The sequence below is a fragment of the Eschrichtius robustus genome, chromosome 11 (assembly GCF_028021215.1).
Source record: "Eschrichtius robustus isolate mEscRob2 chromosome 11, mEscRob2.pri, whole genome shotgun sequence".
NCBI lineage: Eukaryota > Metazoa > Chordata > Mammalia > Artiodactyla > Eschrichtiidae > Eschrichtius > Eschrichtius robustus.
The window spans coordinates 68,520,120-68,545,667 of NC_090834.1; the positions used below are offsets into that span (position 1 = coordinate 68,520,120).

General features: G+C 40.9%; 1 protein-coding gene across 2 annotated transcripts; it reads left to right on the top strand.

The window, feature by feature from the left end:
• The first annotated feature begins 428 nt into the window (after positions 1-428).
• Positions 429-25,417, top strand: CTR9 (CTR9 homolog, Paf1/RNA polymerase II complex component). Of its 2 annotated transcripts, XM_068555273.1 has the most exons (25): positions 431-784; positions 2,335-2,433; positions 4,130-4,369; positions 4,883-5,000; positions 5,475-5,564; positions 6,931-7,079; positions 8,165-8,272; positions 10,935-11,042; positions 11,150-11,386; positions 11,614-11,703; positions 11,818-11,946; positions 12,057-12,240; positions 13,856-13,944; positions 14,456-14,641; positions 14,726-14,813; positions 14,956-15,104; positions 17,153-17,269; positions 17,412-17,557; positions 18,457-18,528; positions 19,439-19,574; positions 19,724-19,870; positions 20,497-20,654; positions 21,713-21,809; positions 22,036-22,148; positions 24,324-25,417. In XM_068555273.1, exons 1-25 carry the CDS (start codon positions 740-742, stop codon positions 24,769-24,771), a joined length of 3,543 nt encoding a protein of 1,180 aa, XP_068411374.1. In that variant the 5' UTR covers positions 431-739; the 3' UTR covers positions 24,772-25,417. The 2 variants fall into 2 exon arrangements, with proteins under 2 accessions (XP_068411373.1, XP_068411374.1); XM_068555272.1 differs by having other exon boundaries at positions 429-784; positions 11,614-11,946.
• The last annotated feature ends 131 nt before the right edge of the window (positions 25,418-25,548 follow it).

Consider the following 25,548-nt stretch of genomic DNA (forward strand, 5'->3'; position numbering starts at 1 on the left):
ACACAAAATACATGAACTACCACAATGATTACAGAATTCATTGTAACATTCATATTTAAACTGGTCACAAATGTAGCACATGTATGACAAACGAATAGCAGCTGCTAAACGAGCAACCAAATGATTGGGTTAAGGAATTAATGATTGGATTATTCATGGCAATCTACAACAGATTGTAAAACGAGACTGGCCAGGCCCACCTGGCAGGGGCCAAGTCCGGCGTTCAGGGGGCAGAGTAAGGATCAGGAAAGGATGGCTATAATTGGCCAGAATTCCCATGTCAGTCAGTGGCCAGGCCCCGAATCCGCGCCTCATTCGTCGCCCCGCCCACCGTAGGGCGGGGCGGATACGCCCTCGGCGTATTTATTCTGGCGCCAGTGAGGCTTCAGGTTCAGTAGCTTCAGGTCCTCGGAAAGGTGGGCAGGCCAAACGGAAGCCTCTAAGCGCTCCTCCTAAAGTCGGGGAACCTGAGCCACAGGAGGAGCCCTACCATCGGACAGGCCCTCCCGCGGGGAAAGTTTCCGGGGCAGGGGGCGGGGCTGCCGGAAGTCGCCGGTCGCCGTCTGCTGTTCGTTGTTTGAGCTGCTGACGGGAAGGAGAAGCCCGAGCTTCGGCGGCGCCGCGGGGCGGCAGTCACGACCGGAGCCCGAGCCACCGCTAGCCTCTGGACGAGCCAGAAGCCAGGAGCACCAGCTGCGGAGCGGCGGGGCCGGGCGCCCGCTCGCCTTCTGATCTCGACATGTCGCGGGGATCCATTGAGATTCCCCTCCGGGACACTGACGAGGTAAGTGTCGAGAATGGGGGAGGGTGGGGACCTTGAACTTGGACGATCTCCCCCTCCCCCTTTCTCTCGACTTCGTTTCTGAAGCGAGAGCACCCTCTCCCCAGATCCTACTACCCGGCCGAAGCTCCGATCACGTCTTTCCCCAGCCCCTGCGCCCTCCCAGGCTGGGAACATCAGGTCCCCGCAACCTCGAAGCCACCCCGAGAAGGAGTTCTTGAAAGTTCCCCACCAACCTGTCCGTATTTGACAGTACTCTGCTCTTTTCCTAATTCAGGAGCAGAGGGGTGTGACAGTGCCTGATAAAATGTAAGGCACCTCATAGATCACAGAGGTGGGTGCAGATGTCACTGTGTTCTCTCTGCTACTCAAACTAAGTGTCTCTCCCTGGGAATATATAGGATGTCGCCCTTCCTCCCTTAGAAACTCGAGTGTCATGGTGCACCACATCTGCCACACAAGGCTCCATCAACGAAATAGAGACCCCAGGATAATAGCCGCTGCAGTGTGCTGATAGAATTAACCCCGTCTCCCTTCCTGTCGCCTCTTTTATGGGTGGCCTATGGCTTGTCTGAGTAAAGCCCTCAGAATTGATGTTGTCTTATTGGATATCTCACACTCTTACTTTTGATTGAGGTACAATATTGAGATATGTTTCACTTACCGTAAAATCCAGTGGTTTTTAGTAGTGTAACCATCACCACTATCTAATTACAGAACATTTTCCTACTGTTATTTTTGTGCCACATTCAGGAGTGTGTGTGATACAAATGATGCCTCCATGATTAGTGTGTACGGTGGCACTCAACTTTGCATTGCCTCTAGGACTGTGCTTCTCAAGTTGTCAGACCGAGACTTCCCTAGTGGCCCAGTGGTTAAGAATCCTTCTGCCAATGCAGGCGACATGGGTTCGATCCCTGGTCCGGGAAGATCCCACATGCCGCGGAGCAACTAAGCCTGTGCGCCACAACTACTGAGCCTGTGCTCTAGAGACTGCGAGCCACAGCTGCTGAAGCCCGCATGCCTAGAGCCTGTGCTCTAGGCATAAGAGAAGCCACCACAAGGAGAAGCTCATGCACACCGCAATGAAGAGTAGACCCTGCTCCCCACGGCTAGAGAAAGACCGCGTGCAGCAACAAAGACCCAATGCAGCCAAAAATAAAAATAAATTAAAACAAAAAAGTTGTCAGACCGAGTCTCAGAGTCTGTGGCATGAGTCTCTGGGGTGCTTATCTGTACTTTACCTGCGTTATACGTTACACAGGGTTTCCTTTTAGTTTTTTCAGTAAGCAAAGCTTCCGTAGCATTTTATAGTTCTAGTGACATGAGGACAACTAGCAGGGTTTGTTTGCTATGCTTTAATATTACCATATAACGTATTTGTCATATGCTCCTTAAACGTTTCTTAATGTATGCTTGTTCAGCCCTATTGAAAGTGAACACAAATCCTATGTATAACCATACTGATGTATCTTTAGGAAAGCAGCAGTCAAAGAAGAAATGTGAATTTAAAAAAGAAAAATAAGAGTTAAAACCTACATTTTGTATTTTAGGTCATTGAACTTGACTTCGATCAGTTACCGGAGGGAGATGAAGTTATCAGTATTCTGAAACAGGAACACACACAACTGCACATATGGATTGCTTTGGCGGTGAGTATTCATGTAACAAATATTTTTTATATGTTGACTGGAAAAAATACGTGGTTCTGTTTTCAGATACAGTAATAGCCAGCTTGGGTGAATGATAGATAGCACCATGTATATGGAAGTTAATTGTATTAAAGACCAGTTTACTAAGTGATGTGTTGGCCTCTGGTAAATTAGTATATGTTGGTAAAAGCAGAATTCATTTAAGTTAAAGAGTACTCTATATTGAGCATTTGATTATTTAATGATTACTCAGTGAAGACTGGCTTATGGTTTGTAGATAAACTGAGAAAAAATGAGGTGCCACAATTTAAACAATCTAACACCCTCTGCCCTCCCCAGCACCAGCTGCATAATGATGTTTCTTTTTTGTGGGAACATTATAGTAAATGATTATGAATAAAATATAGTAAATACTTTGATCATTATTCCTAAGCAAGTTTGTCACAGGTCCCTTTCATGTAAAGATACACAGGAGGCCTCTGACCTTGAAGGGTCAGAGAAGTGGATCTGGAATCGGGCTTGTGTCCAGTGCTCAAGCCTAACTCTTAAAAAGTTTCTTGGGTATGGATTTACAGAGAGGTACTTTCAGTGACAAGCAGTGCCCTCCTGACTTAAAGTGCTAAGTTTTCCTAGTCTTTGGAGAACAAGACATTAATGCTTGTCACATATTTTTTAAAACCGGAAGGGAACTTAGTATTTTTTAGTACAGATGCCTCCTTTAACGGCACTTACATGAAAATTGAAGGCTTGGAGGGTTAGCATGGCACCTGTAGTAAAATAAATTCATGAAGCATTGTGGGCTGTAGGTTGTTACACAAGAAAGAATGTAGGCTTTGGGATTAGAGAGTCCTTTGTTCAAATTCCAACTCGGCTACTAAGTAGACAAATGACCTACCTTCTGAGCCTATTTCCTCATCTAAAATAGGGGGTTGTTAGCACTCACTTTAAGGGTGGTTGTACAGATTAGAGATAATGTATATGAAGCTCCTGGCATTGTTTGTGGCCCACAGTAAGGGGTTAATAAATGGTGGATATTCCTTTTATTATTAACAAATGAAACAGATGCCCAGGGAAGTTATTCAGCAGACCCAAAGTCATAGACAATTTTTGATGGATCTGTAACTAGAACCCAAGTTTTCTTTTTGGAATTCTTTATACCCTCTCACTATTGCTTTCTCTCTTGGGCTCTGATTTAGTTTGAAATCAACTATTGCTAGGTAAGAAGATGGAAGCATTTGTAGTGATTATAATTTTTTAAACAGCTTTAGTAGGTATAATTCATCTATAGTAAACTGCACATATTTCACACGTACCATTTGAGAATTTTTAGCATATATGTACACCTGTGAAATCATCACCACAATCAAGATAACGAATATATCCATCACCCCTAAAACTTTCCTCCCACCTCTCCCTTGCCCCTCCACAGTGCCCAGGCAACCCCTGATCTGCTTTTTGTCACTAAAGATTAGTTTGAGATTTATCCATGTTGTAGCATGTATCCAATAGTTCCTTTTTACTGCCGAGCAGTAGCCATTATACAGATAGACCACAGTTTGTCCATTCACCTTTTGATCAACAATTTAGTTGTTTCCAGTTTGGGGCTATTACACATAAAGCTGCTATAAACATTTGTGTACAACTTTGTGTATTGACATATCCTCCAGTAATTCTAGTTTGATTCTTTACCTTACAGCTGGAATACTACAAGCAAGGAAAAACAGAAGAGTTTGTAAAGTTGTTGGAAGCAGCGCGTATAGATGGCAATTTGGACTACAGAGACCATGAAAAAGACCAGATGACTTGCTTGGATACATTGGCAGCCTATTATGTACAACAGGCTCGGAAGGAGAAGAATAAGGACAACAAGAAAGATCTTATTACACAGGCCACCCTATTGTATACGATGGCAGATAAAATTATTATGTATGATCAGGTAAATTAAGTCAGATATCTTTGAATTTATGAAAGGGAAAAAAGTACCACATGAAAGTAAAATGTGTATAATAGGCAACAGGTTTTCTTTCAGTTTTTCTTAAAATAACATAGTTGATAAGAATAGTCAAAAAGAAGAGTTTCTTAATAAAATAGAAATTTCTTTGGTCCTTGTACTGTTGAAGTAATATGGGCAAATTTAGCATGTGAAACTTATCCACATGTTGAGTTGGTAATTCCAACATCCTCAGGTGAACTTCAAGCATATTTTAGGGAGTTTGAACTTTTCTTTTTGTCATCGTTCCTGGCACAGACAACTTGCATTTCAGGATAGTTCCTCAATTTGCAATTAAGAATTGCTTACTGGTAGTTTAAACACATTACACTGATAGAGGAATTTGTGTGATGCTCCGCTTCCTTCCTATATGGTTTTCATTTTCATGTTAAACATTTGTGTTAAATTGTGGTTAGTCCTGGATAAAGTCAAGTCTAAGATGATGCATTACTTTTTCAGAACCATTTGTTGGGAAGAGCCTGCTTCTGCCTACTTGAAGGTGACAAAATGGATCAGGCTGATGCACAATTTCATTTCGTACTCAACCAGTCTCCAAATAATATTCCAGCCCTTCTTGGTAAGTCATTTTCGGCAACCATCTTAGGAATCTATATTTTTCAGCTGTGCCTAGAATGTATTTCTTTGCCGATGACTCCTTAGTAACTGGGCTGGGCAGCAAAGTAGAAGAGCTTTACCTTATTAAAAATAAAACTATTACAATAGATCATTGTTTCTGTTGAAATTACAGAAATAAGATATATACCAGTTAAGCATAATTTGTTATCCACTTCTGAAGCATCAATAAACAATCTATTTGGACAACTCTAAGCTACTTTAATTATTTTATAACATTTAACATAATATAGTACTGTTCTATTTATAGGCATAGATTAATATACCCTCGTGGAAAACAAGTTTAAATATGAAATCATTTTTACTATTTTCAAGTATTTCTTACTGAGAAATATATTTGATTTAGGTGAGTTAGTAGAGAGCATATGAGACTTGTGTTCTTTAATAAGTGCATGTTTATTTTTAAAAATCATTACAGGTAAAGCTTGCATTTCATTCAACAAGAAAGATTACAGAGGAGCTCTCGCTTACTATAAGAAAGCCTTGCGAACTAACCCGGGATGTCCAGGTAAGAGAAAAACTGTAAGTCTAGGCTGTGTATGATCCAACTTAAAATATTGATATTTGATTCAAAAGCTGCATAGTAGATCATAATATAATCTTTTTGCCCTATCCAATTTTCTTTCCAAAATCTCATTCATTTAGCAAATTTTGAAGTCAAATGTAAAATGTTTCCAGAAGGAGAGGGTGTCAGTGTCAAATTCTGTTGTTAGGCCGAGTAAAATAGGGAATGAAAGTTGATCATTGGATTTGGCAGCATACAAATCATTAGTGACCTTGATAAAGCAGTTTTACTGGAATGGTAGAGGTGAGATACTCACTGGGGTGGAGTCAAGAGAGAAAAGGGAAGGAAAGGAATTGGGAGGCAGCAAATGTAGATCTCTCAAGGAGTTTTACTATCTAGGGAAGAGTAGGAATGAATTGACAACTGGAAAGGGAAATGGAATCAAGAGGGGATTTTTTTTAAGATGCGAGAATGTATATGGATGAGAATGATCTAGTTGAGAGGGAAAATTTGATGATGTGGGAAAAATAGGGCAGGGTTGCGGGAGCAGTGTCTTTAGATGAGAAGGGGTAGGATCCAGTGAGCAGTGGAGAGGTTATCCTTAGAAACATGGTTGTGTTTTGGCATGGCTTTGAAATTGGGAAGCATTTATAAGCATAGCTCTGCAGATGTGCACGTAGTCAGTCACTATATTTAAGGCCTTAATGAAGCTTTTTGTTCTCTGTTTAAAAATTGCTCTTTAAAAACTAGATATTGAAGGTACAGTGTAGCCAGGAGCGTTGGAAGACAAGAAAAATACCACTCTTATAGGTGTTCTGTTCTGTGGTGAGAAAGGTATCCCTGATGAGGGGGTAAGGGTTGGGAAGTGTGAGGGGAGAGTGGTATGCTCTGACCTCCAGTGAAACCAAGTTTGTGATACACCCGAAGATTTTATAGTGTAGTTGTACTGAGGTTAATTCTGCGATTTTGCAACTCATAAATAGAGACTGTTTAAGCATTTAAAAAATTTTGGGGCTTCCCTGGTGGCGCAGTGGTTGAGAGTCTGCCTGCCAGTGCAGGGCACACGGGTTCGAGCCCTGGTCTGGGAAGATCCCACATGCCACGGAGCAACTAGGCCCGTGAGCCACAACTACTGAGCCTGCGCGTCTGGAGCCTGTGCTCCGCAACAAGAGAGGCCGCGACAGTGAGAGGCCCGTGCACCGCGATGAAGAGTGGCCCCCGCTCGCTGCAACTAGAGAAAGCCCTCGCACAGAAACGAGGACCCAACACAGCCAAAAACAAATAAATAAATAAAATTAAAAATAAAAAAATTTGAATCCTAAAAATGCCCTAGTTTGACAGACTGAATGACTTGATTTTATTTTTGTAGCGGAAGTTCGTTTAGGAATGGGCCATTGCTTTGTGAAACTTAACAAATTGGAGAAGGCTCGTCTGGCATTCAGCAGAGCCCTGGAACTCAATTCCAAGTGTGTGGGAGCATTGGTGGGACTGGCTGTTCTAGAACTCAACAATAAAGAGGTATGTGGGTGAAAAAACTGTCTAGTTCCTGACTGATTTGTCAGGTGAATAGTATTGAATTATATATTGAATTATATCTCAACAGAGCTGTTAAAAAATGCAATCTTTTGGAGTCTTTTCTATTATTTGCCTTAGCAGTAAATTATTTAGGACAGTGATATCAATATTTACTACATGCACCCAGTTTCAAAGGGCAGAAAATGCCCAGTGTTTCTGCAGTTAAGTTTGTTAAGAAAGCTAAATTCTAAAAGTTTACCTCACTATTTGAATTTATTTTTATTATTTTTTCTTTAATTTTTAAAGATGACTTTCCATTTGCAGTTATTACAAAATCTTACCTATATTCCCCATGGTGTACAGTACATCCTTGAGCCTATCTTACACCCAATAGTTTGTACCTCCCACTTTCCCACCCCTCTGTTTCCCCTTCCCCCTTCTCCTCACTGGTAACCACTAGTTTGTTCTCTATATCTGTGAGACTGCTTCTTTTTTGTTATATTCACTAGTTTGTTGTATTTTTTAGATTCCACATATAAGTGATATCATACATTATATATCTTCCTCTGACTTACTTCAGTTAGGCTAATGCCTTCCAGGTCCATCCATGTTGCTGCAAATGGCAAAATTTCATTCTTTTTTATGGCTGAGTAGTATTCCATTATATATATATACCATGTCTTCTTTATCCATTCATCTATTAATGGATACTTAGGTTGTTTCCATTATCTTGGCAGTATCCATATCTTGCTATGAACTTTGGGGTGCATGTATCATTTCGAATTAGTGTTTTTGTTTTTTTCAGATATATACCCAGGAGTGGAATTGCTGGGTCATATGGTAGTTCTGTTTTTAGTTTTTTGAGAAACCTTTGTACTGTTTCCCACAGTGGCTATGCCAATTTTCATTCTCACCATCACTGTTTGAAATTTTTTATCCCTGGTGAAAGTTAACTAAAACAAGAGCTATATTTTGCTATCTGAACAAATAATCTTATAATCTTATTTCTTCAACTATAAAGGAAACTTTGAAAAAGTGCTATTTAAGTAATATTTCACTCAACCCTGCCATCATTGTTTTTCTTTTAGGCTGATTCCATCAAAAATGGTGTCCAACTTCTTTCCAGAGCCTATACTATTGATCCTAGCAACCCTATGGTATTGAACCACTTGGCAAATCACTTTTTCTTCAAAAAGGTAGGAGAAATCATTTGTTAAAGTTGTTTAATTTTAAATCCTGATTTTTGTTTTTCTGTACTGCAGGTGATACTTTATCTTTTTAACTTGGAAAGAAATTTGAATCAAGAGTTTTTTTTCAAGTTAGAGTTTGTATTAGTATCTGGGGATACTAATTAGTATCTGGGTATGTTTGTTCATTCATTCATTCATTCATTCATTTAATAATTATTGACCCTGTATACTGTACCCAACATTGCGACAGGGATGTGGAGTTCAGTAAGACATGGTTTCTGCACTCAAGGAGTTGTTTCATAGAAAACACAGACATGGGAACAAATGTAAATGTAAAAATAAAGGTCTCTGCCCTGCTGTGGTAAAGAAATGAAAGAGGAAGTGATTAAGGAGAGTTTTCATCACCAAGAATGAAAAAGCTCTTGAACTATGTTTTTAGAAGAAGGTCACTAGGTAGCTGAGAGAAGACAGGCACAGATCTATGATATAGTCTTAGTAGTTTAGTAAGAGTGTAGCATATGGTGAAATTTTTGCTTGTTTATTTTCACACGTTGATCATGATGTCATTTTTTAAGTTGCCACTAACTCTGTAGAAGCAGTGGCATTCTAGGTTTCTCAAATACTAAAAAAGTTTTTATATAGTTAGTAAGCATGAGTTTAATCAGTCATTTTGAAACCAGGTGCTAAATTATACCAAGAACTTTAATTAAATAGCAGTTTAGGTAAAAGTTCACAAAACTGCATCAATCCTTATTAGTAATAGATGCTGTGTTGCTGTTATTGTTGCTATTAATATGCATCGTATGCTTGCAAAATGCCAAGTGCTGTTAAAAATGCATGCTGTGAATTTATATGACATTCAAAATAATCCTATGAGGTAGGTAATATTTTCCTCATTTTGTGGATGTAATGGAAGCAAGAGTTAATAGCCTGAGGTCACACAGCTATTCGCCGTGATGCTTTACTCTCTCTGGCTGTAGAAGCATACTCCCCTTTCATAATGAATTATTAATTAAGCTTTATGCTATAACTGTTTTAGTACTAAAAGGCAACTACTTAGGGAGAGGATGGAAATGTATCTCATATGTAAATGAAGTGTTACTGTTTAAGATAAAACAGTTACACAAGTTAGTTTGGTTTTTACTGGAAAAACAACAACAGCACAAAAACAGAGGACGGATGATTCTAAATATTTGAGTGCATATCTAGTAGTCAGTGCTCACAGCTGTTGGGACAGCTTCCTTGAACCAAATGAGAATAACTCAGTTTTTAATTTTCAATGCTAGTCACCCTTCCACTGCTGAAGATAAAGACTTGCTTCTACTGAGAACAATCAGTATATTCAGAACCTTAAAGATTACATAGGTGAAATATGTAAATCAAGCCAGTATATTTGAGTGTTACTGAACACCTGATCTGTGATCAGCACTGTGCCAGGTGTCGTGAGGTCATCTTGCACTGAATATATGTCTTTAAGGTTTACAGAGCATGTTTACATATGTTTTCTCAGTTTGTCATTACAACAGCCCTAGAAGGTAGGCAGGGTATTTCCATACACTCATTCCAGTGAACAGTATATAAATTAAGCCAAAAGGCTGTGTCATGTAATTAAAAGTGTGGAGTTTGAATCACTTGGTTCAAATTCTGGCATCACCATTGTATATAGTTCTGTGGCTTTGGGCAAATAAACTAATAATTTCCCTAAACTTTAATTGCCTCACTTGTAAAACAGTAATAATACCTACTGTATAGGATGTGAGGGGTGGTAGTTAGGATTAAATGTAGTATGCATATTAAATACTTATCTAATGTGAAACACTCAGTTCCTGATAAAAGCTGCAATCCCATTATTATTTCTAATGTAAAAAAAAAAAAAAATGTCAGAACTGGTCATTGACCAAACAAAAACTCTACTTCAGACCAGATTTCTAGTCAAATGAATAAAACACATTCCTATTAAAACTGGAAAGTTGTTTCCACCCCTGATGTATGAACTCTGACTTTGAGACACTTGGGAGATTAATCCAAAGGAAAGTGAGGTCTAATAGAAAGGTCATGACCCATGCATTCAAATAGAGCTGAGTACAAGTTCAAGTGCTGGCACTTGCTACCCTCATGTGATAGAACATAGCCTTGGAGTCAGAAAAAAAAAACCCACTAAATTGAGATTCTAGCTTTTCACCTTAGATAACAAACTTTACTTCTTTAAGTGTCTATTTTCCCATCAATAAAATGGTAATAATGACACACTTTGCAGGGAGGTTGATTAAGCTTAGAACTAATATAAGTATTATACCTAGCAGAGGGCTTTGGATATAATAGTTCTCAATAAATTGTAACTGCTCCCATTACTGTTAATAAAGGACTTAACCTCTCTTGGGTTTTCTCATCACAAAAATAGGGACTAATGCCTCAGGATTGTTGTGGGGATTAAATGAAGTAATAGATGTAGTGGGGAAATGTTAAGTACTGTACAACTGTTAGTTCCCATCTTCCCTGAATTTATCAGCAAGGGGAATGAGGAAAATGAATTGTAATTCTGGATGCAGTGCTGTTATTGTTCATTCAATGAACAAATTTTAAAAGTGAAATTTTGGGAAGTCTTATGACTGAGACTGGTAGAGTTGTTTGGGTTCACTCAATTGAGTTTTGGATCTTCCTTGTTCAGGATTACAGTAAAGTCCAGCACTTGGCTCTCCATGCATTCCATAATACAGAAGTGGAGGCCATGCAAGCAGAAAGTTGCTATCAGTTGGCTAGATCATTCCACGTCCAGGTAAGTTAACTTTACACCCTCTCTAAATATCTAATTCTTTAATGGTTTTCCAAATCATTTTAAAACTTTTATACATATTGTTGGCCTTGTTTTATTTCATTTTTTAGGAAGATTATGACCAAGCTTTCCAGTACTACTATCAGGCCACACAGTTTGCCTCATCCTCTTTTGTGCTGCCTTTTTTTGGTTTGGGACAAATGTACATTTATCGAGGTGACAAAGAGAATGCATCTCAGTGCTTTGAGAAAGTTTTGAAAGCTTATCCTAATAATTATGAAACTATGAAAATTCTTGGCTCTCTATATGCCGCCTCAGAAGACCAAGAAAAACGAGATATCGCCAAGGTATGTTTTAAAAATCTAAAAATTTTATTTTCTGTTAGCTATCTCTAGATGCGCATTCCTCATTTCTTGTTATTGCTAGTAGAAATATGATGGACGCAGTTTTGTTAGCTGAGTTTGTTGTAGTTGAACTAACATTTGACTTATCAAACAGGGTAGAGTAGCCACCACATTTCACTGTCATACCCTGTAGTTGGAATGCTTTAGCTTAATGATCTCTTTCATCCCAGGGCCATTTGAAGAAGGTCACAGAACAGTATCCTGATGACGTTGAAGCTTGGATTGAGTTGGCACAAATCTTAGAACAGACCGATATACAGGTATTTAGCCATGTTTTCCGTCTCCTACCTGATGTGTTTTTGGTAAGCCTGATGCAGTGTTTCTCTTCCTCTCATTTTCACTTACACTTTATTCTGTCCACCATGAAAATACAGGGTGCCCTGTCAGCCTACGGAACAGCGACACGGATCCTTCAGGAGAAAGTGCAGGCTGATGTCCCCCCAGAGATTCTGAATAACGTGGGTGCCCTCCATTTCAGACTTGGAAATCTGGGAGAGGCAAAGGTAGGAACGTAGAAATAGTCCCTTCTTTTATGCTATCAAGTTCAATGCACACGTTTTCCTATATATCAACCAAGTCTTTTAACAATGTAATTTTCTTTTCTTTCTCCTAGAAATACTTTTTGGCATCATTGGATCGTGCAAAGGCAGAAGCTGAGCATGATGAACATTATTACAATGCCATTTCTGTTACAACGTCATACAATTTAGCCAGGCTGTATGAGGCGATGTGTGAATTCCATGAAGCAGAAAAACTATATAAAAACATCTTACGGGAACATCCTAATTATGTTGACTGTAGGAATTTTAAACTTTTTGTGTGTGTATTAAAATGTCCACAACAGCAGCAAAAAATTTAGCCTGAAAAAAATCTTTCTTAGAACCAGTAGTAAACAGTTTTAGGGAATTCCCTTGTGGTCCAGTGGTTAGAACTCCATGCTTCCACTGCAGGCAGCCTGGATTCGATCCCTGGTCAGGGAACTAAGATCCTGTAAGCCCCGCAGTGCAGCTGCGGTGCGACCAAAAAAAAAAAAGTTAAACAGTTTTGAAGGTTATATGCCCCCTTTTCTTCAAGGCAAATTTGTGGCCTTAAAAAAAAAAAAAGATGCAGCTTCAGTTAAATTTATGCTAGAAACAAAAAGAAACAACTAAAAACCAGTCGGACCATATTTTATAGACTAGGCCATCTTCAGTGGGTCACCTACCTTTATTAGGCTTTTAATAACTCCTTGGCATATTTGGTGATGGGTTTATCATTATGATGGGTCCTGCTTTGATTTCATATAAACATTTTGCAATGTTTATAATAGTGAGAAAGAACAGTGCTTTTCCTGGAAATAATTATTACTAAAAATGTCCTACCTTGAGTTTTTACAACCTAGACAATGTGAAATTCGGTAAGTTTTAACTAAAAATATTTTATATGCTGTACTTCCCTTAAAAGAACCTAAAGCTATGATGTTTTGACTCTGGTCAAATTAGGGGCTAGCAATTTGGCCCCTGTTGTACTGTTATGGATGCAAAAGTGATTTAAAATGAATAAGATTTTAGTTGAATGTCAGGCTAAATTTGAACTGAGTTGATAGGCAGTAGTAAGCCATTGTTGATTCCTGGAGAGAGTGACATTTTGTGGAGAAAATAACAACATTTGTGTGGCACTTTTTTTATTTAAGTGGAAGAGCCACAGTAAGAGCCCAGGTTTTCTAACTAGTAATCCCTAGTAGTCTGTGCTTTCACTGTAGTGCCATATGCCAAGCACAGTGCTGTGCATCAGAGAGAAATTGGAAACAGAACAACGCTAAGCTTTTTTTTTTTTTAATTAATTAATTTATTTATTTATTTTTATTTATGGCTGTGTTGGGTCTTCGTTTCTGTGCGAGGGCTTTCTCTAGTTGCGGCAAGTGGGGGCCACTCTTCATCGCGGTGCGCGGGCCTCTCACTATCGCAGCCTCTCTTGTTGTGGAGCACAGGCTCCAGACGCGCAGGCTCAGCAATTGTGGCTCACGGGCCCATTTGCTCCGCAGCGTGTGGGATCTTCCCAGACCAGGGCTCGAACTCGCGTCCCCCGCATTGGCAGGCAGATTCTCAACCACCGCGCCACCAGGGAAGCCCAACGCTAAGCTTTTAAAATAACTTGAGATGATGACTTGGTCCAGGGTGCTAGCCTGGGGAATGGAGTGGAAGAGATAATCTGAGATTTCAAACAGGAAGACTTGATGGTGGCAGAGTTGCTCTTGAACTTATTAGGTTATTAATTAGTTATATTGATGCTTGATATATTTTCACCTGTGGGACTTTTCTGTTCATTGTATTAATGTATTAATGAAAAACAATTGTTTCAAAAGTATGACTTTAAAATTATGATTCTACTTTATAGCTAATATTTTAAACATGAAAACTTGTATATTTTCAGGCTATCTGCGCCTAGGAGCCATGGCTAGAGATAAAGGAAATTTTTATGAGGCTTCAGATTGGTTTAAGGAAGCTCTTCAGATTAATCAGGTTGGTAATATTAACTCTTAGCTTTGAAAAATAATTATTTCACCATTTCCCCCCAGTAAATCAGTTTTTCCTTTTAATGGCTATCATATTTCTAGACTTGGCATCTCCCTGTTTTTTTCATTTACTTGTTAAAGATACTAAAGGGTATAGAAGTCATCTAAACGTTTGGATTGTGGCCCACGGTAAGAAATAGATTTCACACCACAGCCTAGTACATACACACGTGTGTATACAGACAACTGAAATCAAAGTTTTACAAATCATTTTGTGCTCTTTCCATAGGCAGTACATTGACATTTTTACTTTATTCCATTCTGTTGCATTTCTTGTGGTGATAACTAAACACTAAATTGATGTTACAAGTCACTGATCCATCTCAACTCTCAGTTTGAAAAACACTGTTGTAAATGTAGCTTGTAAACCTCTCCAGTAATCAGCTGTTGTGGAAAGATGATTGATCTCTCTGAATCCAAATTACAGATTTTGCTTCTTTTTATATGTGTGTTTTTAGGACCATCCGGATGCTTGGTCTTTGATTGGTAATCTTCATTTGGCAAAACAAGAATGGGGTCCAGGCCAGAAGAAATTCGAGAGGATATTAAAACAACCAGCTACTCAGAGTGACACTTATTCTATGCTGGCCCTTGGCAACGTCTGGCTCCAAACTTTGCATCAGCCCACCCGAGATAGAGAAAAGGTAATCTCTTTTCATCTCTTTAAAACAAAATTGATACTTATTTGATTATTGTTTGAATTTTTTTATGTTTGTATCTTTTTATAGGAAAAGCGTCATCAGGATCGTGCTCTGGCCATCTACAAACAAGTACTCAGAAATGATGCAAAGAATCTGTATGCTGCTAATGGCATAGGTAATTATACAGTTTGGATATCCATAATAATTTGTGAAATGAATGCTTTTGGAGGGATGTTTGTAGATCAGAATTTCTCTCTAGTTGTTTTTCTGGATACAATTAGAAAATTCTAATTCTGTGAACCTTTTTATAACTTTAGGAGCTGTTTTGGCCCACAAAGGATATTTCCGTGAAGCTCGTGATGTATTTGCCCAAGTAAGAGAAGCAACGGCAGATATCAGTGATGTGTGGTTGAACCTAGCACATATCTACGTGGAACAAAAGCAATATATCAGCGCCGTTCAGATGGTAATGTCTTATTTTTCAAGATATTTTTATTTTGTGTTCATTGTTGAGCACTGGTTTCCTTAACCATTCTGGTCCTGCCTTGGAGCTGGGTGCTATCTCTTGCGATACTGTGTCTATTCAGAGGCTTATAATTGTATATGGTTAAGGCCAGTCTTTGGTGTCCAGACAGAGATGTGAGTCCTGGTTCCACCTTTAATTGCATGTCTTGGACAAAGGACATCTTCTCTGAGCCAGTTTTCATATCTATAAAACAGAAATAATTGTACCTTAATCTCATAGAATTTTGTGAGCATCCAGAATGAAAAATACTTGGCACCATACTCGGCACTAGTTTGCCTCGCATAGCAGTAAGTACCCAGAAGTTAGTGGGATTTAATATCCGTTTGCTTGTTTTACCCTCTTACTTCTCAGATGAGAGAACTGAGTTTCAGGAAGGTTAAATGACATTTAAAATGAAACTCCATGGGGATAAGTTTTCATGGCTATAGAATTTTTTTTTTTCATTTATTTATTTTTGGCTGCATTGGGTCTTTGTTGCTGTGCGCAGGCTTTCTCTAGTTGTGGCTAGCGGGGGCTACTCTTCATTGCGGTGTGCGGGCTTCTCGTTGCAGTGGCTTCTCTTGTTGCAGAGCACAGGCTCTAGGCACGTGGGCTTCAGTAGCTGTGGCATGTGGGCTCAGTAGTTGTGGCGCACAGGCTCAGTTGCTCCACGGCATGTGGAATCTTCCCGGATCAGGGCTCGAACCCGTGTCCCCTGCATTGGCAGGTGGATTCTTAACCACTGCACCACCAGGAAAGCCCATGGCTATAGAATTTTATTATGCTTTTCATATTTGTTGATTACTTGAACTTGAAGTAAAAGAGTCATGCGTAGCATCTTTAGCATAGTAAAAAGTAAAAATGCTCTTATGGGGGAATTATTACGGTCAGAAAAAACAGGTTTCTGACCAAAGTTAGAAGACAGGCTCTGGGCTTCCCTGGTGGCGCAGTGGTTAAGAATCCACCTGCCAATGCAGGGAACACTGGTTCAAGCCCTGGTCTGGGAAGACCCACACGCCGCGGAGCAACTAAGCCTGTGCGCCACAACTACTGAGCCTGCACCCTAGAGCCCACGAGCCACAACTGCTGAAGCCTGCGCGCCTAGAGCCCACGCTCCGCAACAAGAGAAGCCACGGCGACGAGAAGCCCGCGCACTGCAACCAAGAGTAGCCCCCTCTTGCTACAACTAGAGAAAGCCCACGTGCAGCAAGGAAAACCCAACGCAGCCAAGAATAAATAAATAAATAAATTTATTTTAAAAAAAAAAGAAGATAGGCTCTGGGAAGTGGTTAACCATTTTTCTAAAAAGGATGGGTATTATTATTGTATTAAGAATATTGGAAAGGTCCTGGTCACAGGGACCTACAGAACCCAGATTGCATATGGTAGTCTCAGAGGTTGTGTTTTTGGAGGTGGGCCTTCTTGATCTGCAAATTAATTTCTAGAGATATTCAGGGAAAAACCATCTAACCATCTTCCACAAAAAAGAACTTACCTATGACAAGATATGTTCCATGGTCAGAAAGTGATATGTTCACAGCAAAATTAATACCAGTATTGCTATATTGGTTTTACTAAGAAATTAACAGTCAGAACAGTGAGACTTATCATTCTCGTTGCCAGTAGGTTCCACCAGTCCTAAAGAAAGGTGGTAGAGCACCTTAGGAGCCAGGTGTATGACTTCTAATAAGTTGTCAGTGAGCCTGTTCTAGATAGTATTGCTGAAGATACAAAAAAGACCTTCCAATCTGTTTAACCTTTCAGTGTTGGTCGAAATTTCAAATGGAAGAACTATTTCTAGTATGTAATTTTTCTTGCCAGGTTTTTATGTTGTGAAAAATGTATGCTGGTGAGTGTAAAAAATCGTTCTCAAATTAGTCTTTGAAATTAACCATGCAAAGGACAAAATACCTTTTCACATAGCTTTAAAATCGCTTGAAATTTTGTCACAAAATGACAATATCATTTAATCCTTGTTGTGTTTTAATTAACTTTTTATTTTATTGTAGTATGAAAACTGCCTCAGAAAGTTCTATAAGCACCAGAACACTGAAGTTGTGCTCTATTTGGCCCGGGCCCTCTTCAAGTGTGGCAAGTTACAGGAATGCAAACAGACTCTGCTGAAGGTAAAAAAGAGAACTCAGTCCTATGCTGCATTGTATTTTTTATCCTGTTTTACGCATACTTACACACCTAACACTCTATTTGACTAAAGTCCTTTTCATGTCATTATACCATATGAAAGATTTGCTTTGTTTTTGTTTATAGGCTAGACACGTGGCACCCAGTGATACAGTTCTTATGTTTAATGTGGCCTTGGTCCTGCAAAGATTAGCTACCTCTGTCCTGAAAGATGAAAAGAGTAATCTGAAGGAAGTACTCAATGCTGTGAAAGAACTGGAGCTTGCACACAGGTAAGATTTTGTAGGAACAACCTCTGAAATGCTTTGTTTCTTTAAACCCACATGGCTCAAAAGAGGATCATTCTCTATTAGAATCATTCCAGTGATTTTTAAGCCAAAGCAGACAGCTTCCGCCAGGTGGCACCCAACCGTAGCCAGGATCCTGCTAGAATTGGATCCTGTAGTCCGTCCCCTAGAACTGGCTGGCTGGCTTTGCAAGCTTGCCCTAGATTTTTCATTGACCTGACAATAATATGACCCAGAATTTTACACACTAGAAATGTTTAGACTCCACTTATGCTGGTTTTACTTGTTATACTAGTGTCTTTTTATGCGATATTAGTTTTACTTAAGCTGAGATTAAGACCTTTTCTCTTAAATATTGAATAAATTTATTCAGCTCAGCTCAAAATTTACGTAACCTTACAGTACTTATTTGGTAGTTCAGTGTACGGTAAAATTAAAACCTGCCATCTCTTCAGGTTTTGTCCAGCCTTATTTGAATTCTCGTTTAAGTATTCCTTGCCTTGCCTAGTAGATTGTAAGTGCTTTCACGGCTTAAGCCTCCTAACCTCCATGCTGACATATTTAGTAAATTTGGTGTTTAGTAAATATTCGTTGCTGGAATTGATTTTTGGTTGTTTGTGAATTTACTGATACCGTTAACTATAACTTTATCATCATGAACTTACTAATATTGAGTGGTATATTGATGAGAGTGAGTTGTATATATATTTTTCCTATTGAGATAACAGCCCTTCATGAATACATTCATTTAAGTATTCATTAAGTTTCAGTCAGTATGTAAGCCTCCTCTCAGACTGTTTTTTTTAGAACAGATTAAAACTCTAAAGGGTCTGTTTCATTAATTTTTTTTTAAGTAAAGTATTTTATTTTCTCATTCTATTTAGATATTTCAGTTACTTGAGTAAGGTTGGAGATAAAATGAGATTTGATTTGGCCCTCGCTGCTACAGAAGCCAGGTAATGTTACTATTTATGGAAGGTGACTCTGGGTGAGGCAGTGATAGCAGTGTGGACTGGGAGAGTGACACAGTAGTGAACGGGCTTCTGACCTTCCAGAGGTCAGTCTTTCACACTCCCCTCTGGGACACTCCAACCTGGACCAAGGCTTTTTCCTAAGGGCCCTTTCAGGGAATATGGCAAAGTTCAAGTACTTAAGTTGTATGGGAAAATACTTTCCTATTTCACTAATGTCAGCTATGTAGTCAGAATCAAGACACGATTCCTGAATCTGTCACATGTAAAGATAGTGTCGGGAATCTTTTTAGCTGTGCTTTGGGAGGATGGTTATAATTTGCAAACTTAACATAGTTGACAGTATTGGCTTATGAGAAACTAAGTTAATTTTCCTAATTAAGACTTCCTGGGGCTTCCCTGGTGGTGCAGCAGTTAAGAATCCGCCTGCCAGTGCAGGGGACACGGGTTCAATCCCTGGTCTGGGAAGATCCCACATGCCGCGGAGCAACTAAGCCCATGTGCCACAACAACTGAGCCCGTGAGCCACAACTACCGAGCCCACGTGCCACAGCTACTGAAGCCCACGCGCCTAGAGCCCATGTTCCACAACAAGAGAAGCCACTGCAATGAGAAACCCGCGCACCGCAACGAAGAGTAGCCCCCACTCGCCACAACTAGAGAAAGCCTGCGCACGGCAACGAAGACCCAAAGCAGCCAAAAAAATAAGATAAAATAAAAATTAAAAAAAAGAAAAGGGCTGAAGAATTAAAAAAAAAAAAAGACTTCCCATAGGTATCACCTAATGATCCTGCTTCAAACTTTTAAATGTGTGTAAGGAATACAGATGCTCTGAGTTTTTTAATGAAAAGTATACTAGCTACATACATATTTCTCTAACTTTGGAATGTTCTAGGCAATGCTCTGACTTACTGAGCCAGGCCCAGTACCACGTGGCCAGGGCACGCAAACAGGACGAAGAAGAAAGGGAATTGCGGGCCAAACAAGAGCAAGAGAAAGAACTGTTAAGGCAGAAACTTCTCAAAGAACAGGTATGTATTGTGTTTGCGGTTATACTAGAATTAAAGGTGTGCATACATACACTTTGTATGTTAAAAGAGAAGTTCTTCTGATGGTAGCCATGATTTTTTTGTCTTAAGAACATTTTGATGAGGTTTTCTCCTACTCTTTTTCCTCATAGGAAGAGAAACGTCTCAGAGAAAAAGAAGAGCAAAAGAAACTTTTGGAACAGCGGGCCCAGTACGTAGAGAAGACCAAAAATATTCTTATGTTTACTGGAGAGACTGAAGCAACAAAAGAAAAGAAAAGAGGTGGCAGTGGTGGACGGGTAAGATATGACTCCAGTTAGAAACGAAGCTAATTGGTTAAATTCACTCAGTACTTAGTCCTGAGCTTTGGCTTCCTCCTTTGCTAAAAGATAGTTTTCCAACAGAGACTGCTTTAAATGGTATCCAGTATTTAGAAATGCATTTCACTGTTAGCTGAGTACAGTTTACCTTGTAGCAACTTTGTAGTTGATGATTTTTGCTATTTGAGGCATTCATCCCAATTACAAGTTTTTAAAGTATGGGCCTCGCCATGCACTTCTTCCACGTGACTTAGAGCAGCAGTCCCCAGCCTTTTTGGCACCAGGGACTGGTTTCGTGGAAGACAGTTTTTCCACGCATGGTGGCAGTGGGGAGGGGTGGGGGGGAGGTGTTGGTTCAGGCGGTAACGCAAGCGATGGGGAGCGATGCGGAGCAGCAGATGACGCTTTGCTCGCTCGCCCGCCGCTCACCTCCTGCTCTGCGGCCCGGTTCCTAACAGGCCACGGACCAGTACCGGGCCATGGCCCGGGGGTCGGAGACCTCTGACTTAGAGGACTGATGGGAAGTGGCCTCTTTCATACCTCAGCATTCCACCCACGTTCCACCAGCCAGGAAAGCAATGACTGTGGTCTTGTTTGGGTTTCAGCGGTCCAAGAAGGGAGGAGAGTTTGATGAGTTTGTCAACGATGACACCGATGAAGACCTGCCTATATCCAAAAAGAAGAAGAGAAGGAAGGGCAGTGGTAGTGAGCAAGAAGGCGAGGAGGAGGAGGGTGGCGAGAGAAAGAAGAAGAAGAGGAGAAGGTAGTGTCATGGAATAACCTTTTAAATCACCTGGGTTTTAAATCGCCTCGTGAAAGTGGCAAAAGACCTTTCACCTTCTGAATCTTAGGTTTAGAATCTGTGAACACGTTTTTATCACTTGATCCCCCCAGACAGGGAAGCCTTTCGTTCCCCCACTTCCTACTTTAATCCTAAAATGGGCCCCACTACCAAATTCCCGGCGTGCTTGGAGTCTCCATACATGTCCACAGCTTTCCTTCTGAGAGGTCCGAGTCAGTCGTAATTGCCTTTCTTATGACTGAAAATTGCAATATTTATTGGAAAATCTATGCAGTTTAGGATGAGAAACCTTAGTGCGTCCACACTGACTGTCCATCTTTGAAATCTTAGAAAAGCCACTGAGCCTCAGTTTCCTCTCTGTAAAACAGCAATGGCCCACCTCCTGGTTTTACAGGATGTATGAAATGTGAATTTATGTGAAAGAAGGGCCTTTTAATCCTCCTAGTGCCATCCACTGTTAGGATAAGTGGTGCCCTGCCCCCCTCTCACCTGGAAGTGCCCCTAAGCTGTCTGTTCCTCTCATGGTGCTTCCGTGTCCGGGAACCTCCAGTCTTAGCTAGACCTGTTCTTTCCAATCCATGTCTGACTCTGCTTGTGGAATTCATTCAGACCTGTAGAACTGAAGCTGTGGCTGGATATTAGCAGGCCTGGGATGAGTAGTTGGAAGGGAAGAAAGAGGAGGGGAAGGAGGTTGAGTCTGGAGCCTGGGTCTTTTCTCACATCTTCTATCACTCACCAAGGGCAAGATTCAAGCTCATCTTAGATTAATAAGAGGGCTTAACAGTGACTCAGTTAGTCAGCAGACATGGCATAAATACAGTTTTTGCAGACTCCCGAGCCACTTGCAGCAAGAGTAAGTTGTGGTCTCTGCCCTTGAAGGGTGTACAGTCTGGTCAAGGCCAGCACCTGTAGAGAAGGGTGTTCAAAATGACTAATACTATTTGAATGGCACAGAAGTCTTGGGTTTTATAGGCATGAGTGAATCTTGACAAACTTTCTCTTGGTGTTCACTACTTTAGGCCTCCGAAGGGAGATGAAGGATCTGATGACGATGAAACAGAAAATGGCCCCAAACCGAAAAAGCGCCGTCTACCAAGAGCAGAGAAGAAGAAGGCTGTAAGTGTCTAGCACTATGGTTTTCATCCCCAGTAGGCATAGAAGGCTGCGGTACGCTAGAATACATTCTTCCCCTGCAGTGTCTTCAAGCACAGACACTTGTTTTTGAAGTTTGTCGGTTGCTGTTTGATTGTGTCAGTATCACTGCAGTGCAAACCCAATTTAACAAGACATCCTAACGTAAAGAGTCTTGACTAATCTATTACGTTTGATCTTCTTTCTTCAGCCCAAGCTGGAACGTCTGCCTCCTTCAATGAAGGGGAAAATAAAATCCAAAGCCATAATATCATCAAGTGACGATTCATCTGATGAAGATAAACTGAAAATTGCTGATGAAGGGTAGGAATTTTTCACTTATGTTCTCCTAGTGAAGGATAACCAAGAGTGGTCACTGTGCCAAAATGTCATCTCTGCAGCTTCTTAGAATCTTAGAGCGGGAAGAAGCCTGAGCACACATCTCATTCCAGTCTTGTCATTTTGTCCTACTAAATGTTTGTCCCTTAAAGAAGGAAACCTATTCTGAAATCTCATTTCTTCGTGGATGTTAGCTGAAATTTTCTGTCGTTTTGCTACACTGCCATTGACTGGCTTAAAGTATTAAGAGTAGCCTGATCTTGGTCACAGGGAGAAAGGGACTTTCTTGACCATTTCCTCCCTTGTCAGGCAGGGATGACTCAGGACTGCCTGCTCTATGGAGGGCTTATCGTAGACTCCTCTAGCTCACAGACTGCTTGGTGAAACAATATTCTGTTTTACTTGTGCTGAACTTGCCCGTCAAGCTCTGCATTTGAATTCCTAGACTAAGAGTCTTAATACCATACTATGCTGGGTTCTTCGGGTGGCCATCATTTCATTCATTCATTCAACAGACATTTGAACATCCATGCTATGAGATAGCAAGCTGAGTGCTGGGGATGCAGAGGATAAAGACATTGACCCTGCCCCCAAGGAATTTGTGCTTTAGAGACAGTGGAGAATGACAAACCAAAACTACATTATAGTGGGAAAAGGGTTATCACTTATATTTTGCATTTATTGCTCTTCAGTGACCACATGTAATCTGGAGTTGAGGTAGTGGGGGGAATTACTGAGGTTTTTTTTGTGGAAGAAAGGCTGTTTAAGTCTTAGAAGAAGAATAGAGAGTCCTAATCAACTGTACTTCAATAAAAAATAAAAATAATAAGAATTTTTAAAAAATAGAAAGAAGAGAGAGCCCTGGTTGGTTAGAGGTGAGGCAGGGGTGAGAGGTTAGCATGTCGAAGGGGCTAAGGGTCCTGGTGCAGGGCTGGTCTGGTAGGGTAAAGCATCTGTAAAGATCTGCAGTTCCCTTTTTCTCTGAAGATGCTGGTTGACACAGATTTGGATTGCTTTTCCCTAAAATACTGTTTCACCCTTGCCCACAGTGTTACACTGGTCCATTGATTAGAGACGTGATGGTTAGACCTTCATGAAGTGTTTGCTTATTTGGCCAGATGGAATGGAGTGAATTAGATCCCAGGGGCCCACTGGCCCTTAGCGTGTATACAGAATGAGTTATGTGATGGGTGTCTAGGTTTTTTCTTTCAGATGTAAGCACAAAGAGCCTTTCTTCGGTCTGCAGGGATGTTTTCATTTCTAGGGAGAGTAGTATGTTTCACCTCCCTCACCCTTCTTAGACTGACCCTGTAGGATTCAATATTCCTTTCTTGGAATGTCTGTCATGGAAACCAAAACCAAGGAATATGCCCGAGGAGAAGCATGTCCTCCTCTCCACAGCCCTGGTGGGGGAGCAGCTGTGACAGTGGTGAAGGGAATGTCCTTTCCTCCAAGAAGCCAAGATTCCCTGGGTGCCACCGCACCCCCAAGCATTAGCACAGGTCCGCTGCCCTTAACATCTGATAAGTAGAGGGGGAACTTTGGCAAAAGTACAAAAACAAGCTGCAGAACCCTTTTATTTAGCCCTAGCTTCCTATGTTGAGTAGGTCTAGTCGTGGCGGAGGGCACCGGAGCAGAAGCAGATCCTGGGACAGAAAGGGTGACTTCGCTCCTCAGCGATCTTCTAGCACAGATGGCAGTGGCACAGAGGAGCTTCCCTCCCAGCCAGCCTTGGGACAGAGTGCATTCTTCAGAGTCTCTGCAGCCCAGTGAGGTCCCGGGTTGCACCTCTGCCGCTGTGTATTGGTTTATAAAGATAAATAAATGTATCCCTTCCTTTTCATAATTTTACATACGAAATTGAGAAATACTTCATTCTGATGAAGGGTGCCTGGGATGACCAGTGAGGTCACCCGTCACTGTCTATGTTCTGTCTCAGAGCTAAAGTGCCTTATTCTTTTTAACTTTTTAATCCTCTCTTTATTAATAACCCTATCACATTTACAAAAAAGCACACCAAAGGAATATCACAAAACGAACACCTGTGTCAACAGCGATCCGGTCAAGACATTAAATGCCCTTCTTTTTTCAAGCGCACCCCCGGTTTGTCAAGGCTCCCTCGGCCAGAACCCTGGTCTAACGAGCGTTTGTCTTTGCCAGACATCCCCGCAACAGCGACAGCGACTCCGACGAGGGCCAGCGGCGGAAGACGGGCGCCTCCTCGGAGGAGAGTGACTCCGACGAGAACCAGAACAAGTCCGGCAGCGAGGCCGGCAGCGAGGCCGGCAGCCCCCGGCGGCCCCGGAGGCAGCACTCGGATGAGGATTCAGACAGTGACCAGCCGGCCAGAAAGCGCAGGCCCTCGGGCTCCGAACAGTCTGACAACGAATCCCTGCAGTCCGGGCGGAGCCGCTCGGGGGGCTCTGAGATGGACTCTCGGCCCGCGTCCCCCAGCGCCGAGTCGGACCGCTACTCCGAGAGAGCATCTGACAACGAGGGGTCCGGCAGAGGCTCCGGCAGAGGCTCCGGCAATGAATCCGAACCCGAGGGATCCAACAACGAGGCCTCGGATCAGGGCTCAGAACGTGGTTCGGATGATAGCGACTAGGCTTTATTTCATGAATAAGCTTCATCTCCGCAGGAAACTTTTTTAATATATGAAAGCTGTGATAAAAACATTTCAGGTGTTTGGTCAAACAGTGGTGGATTTTTCCTAAGGCAATTTTTTTCTCCTATCCATTTGTACGTTACTATGTCCCAAAAGGTGTTTCCCTTGCGAGAGTCCAATATTTGAGTCTCTTGAGCAAAAGGTGACTATTCTTTATTATGGTACAATTCCACCTATCATATGTGAAAACCCCAGGAAGATAAACCCACATGCTGAACCATTCCTCCCGAGGTTTGACTGAAACTGTGGCAGATGTCTCATTTTCTTTGTATGTTAAGCAACATATTATTAGGACTTTTATTGCAATCTTTTACCAAGTGGTGCGAGGAACTTGCTATTAATGTCTTTGTTCCATTTCAAGTTTAGATCAAGAATATTTTTATTTTCTGGAGGAAGAGGTATCTACTGTATAATTGCACCGAAGTACAAATGAAAGGAAGGTTTTCTTCAATAGTGTAATACTGCAGCCATGTAGATAAAACGACAAATATATCATTTGTTAGGTTGAATAAGATGTGGAAAAATGCTTTTCTGTTAGTAGTATGCAAAGACCTACCTAAGCCACATAATAAAATTCTTTTACCAACTTTATTGTGTAACTTTGTGTTATTTTTTTTTTTGCTCAGTACATTTGTATATGAAAATTTAGCATCTATAGAAATATGCAAATATTTGGAAGAACCTGAGCTAAGCTGGAGCTTGTTTACTCAAAAGTTT

What these genes read in the sequence shown, in the direction of transcription:
- CTR9 (XM_068555272.1), top strand. Translation starts at nt 740, where the DNA reads ATGTCGCGGGGATCCATTGAGATTCCCCTCCGGGACACTGACGAG. An exon ending in ATATCAGCGCCGTTCAGATG is followed by an intron (nt 15,105 to 17,152) that starts GTAATGTCTTAT and finishes ATTTTATTGTAG; the next exon opens with TATGAAAACTGCCTCAGAAA. An exon ending in CTGAAAATTGCTGATGAAGG is followed by an intron (nt 22,149 to 24,323) that starts GTAGGAATTTTT and finishes TGTCTTTGCCAG; the next exon opens with ACATCCCCGCAACAGCGACA.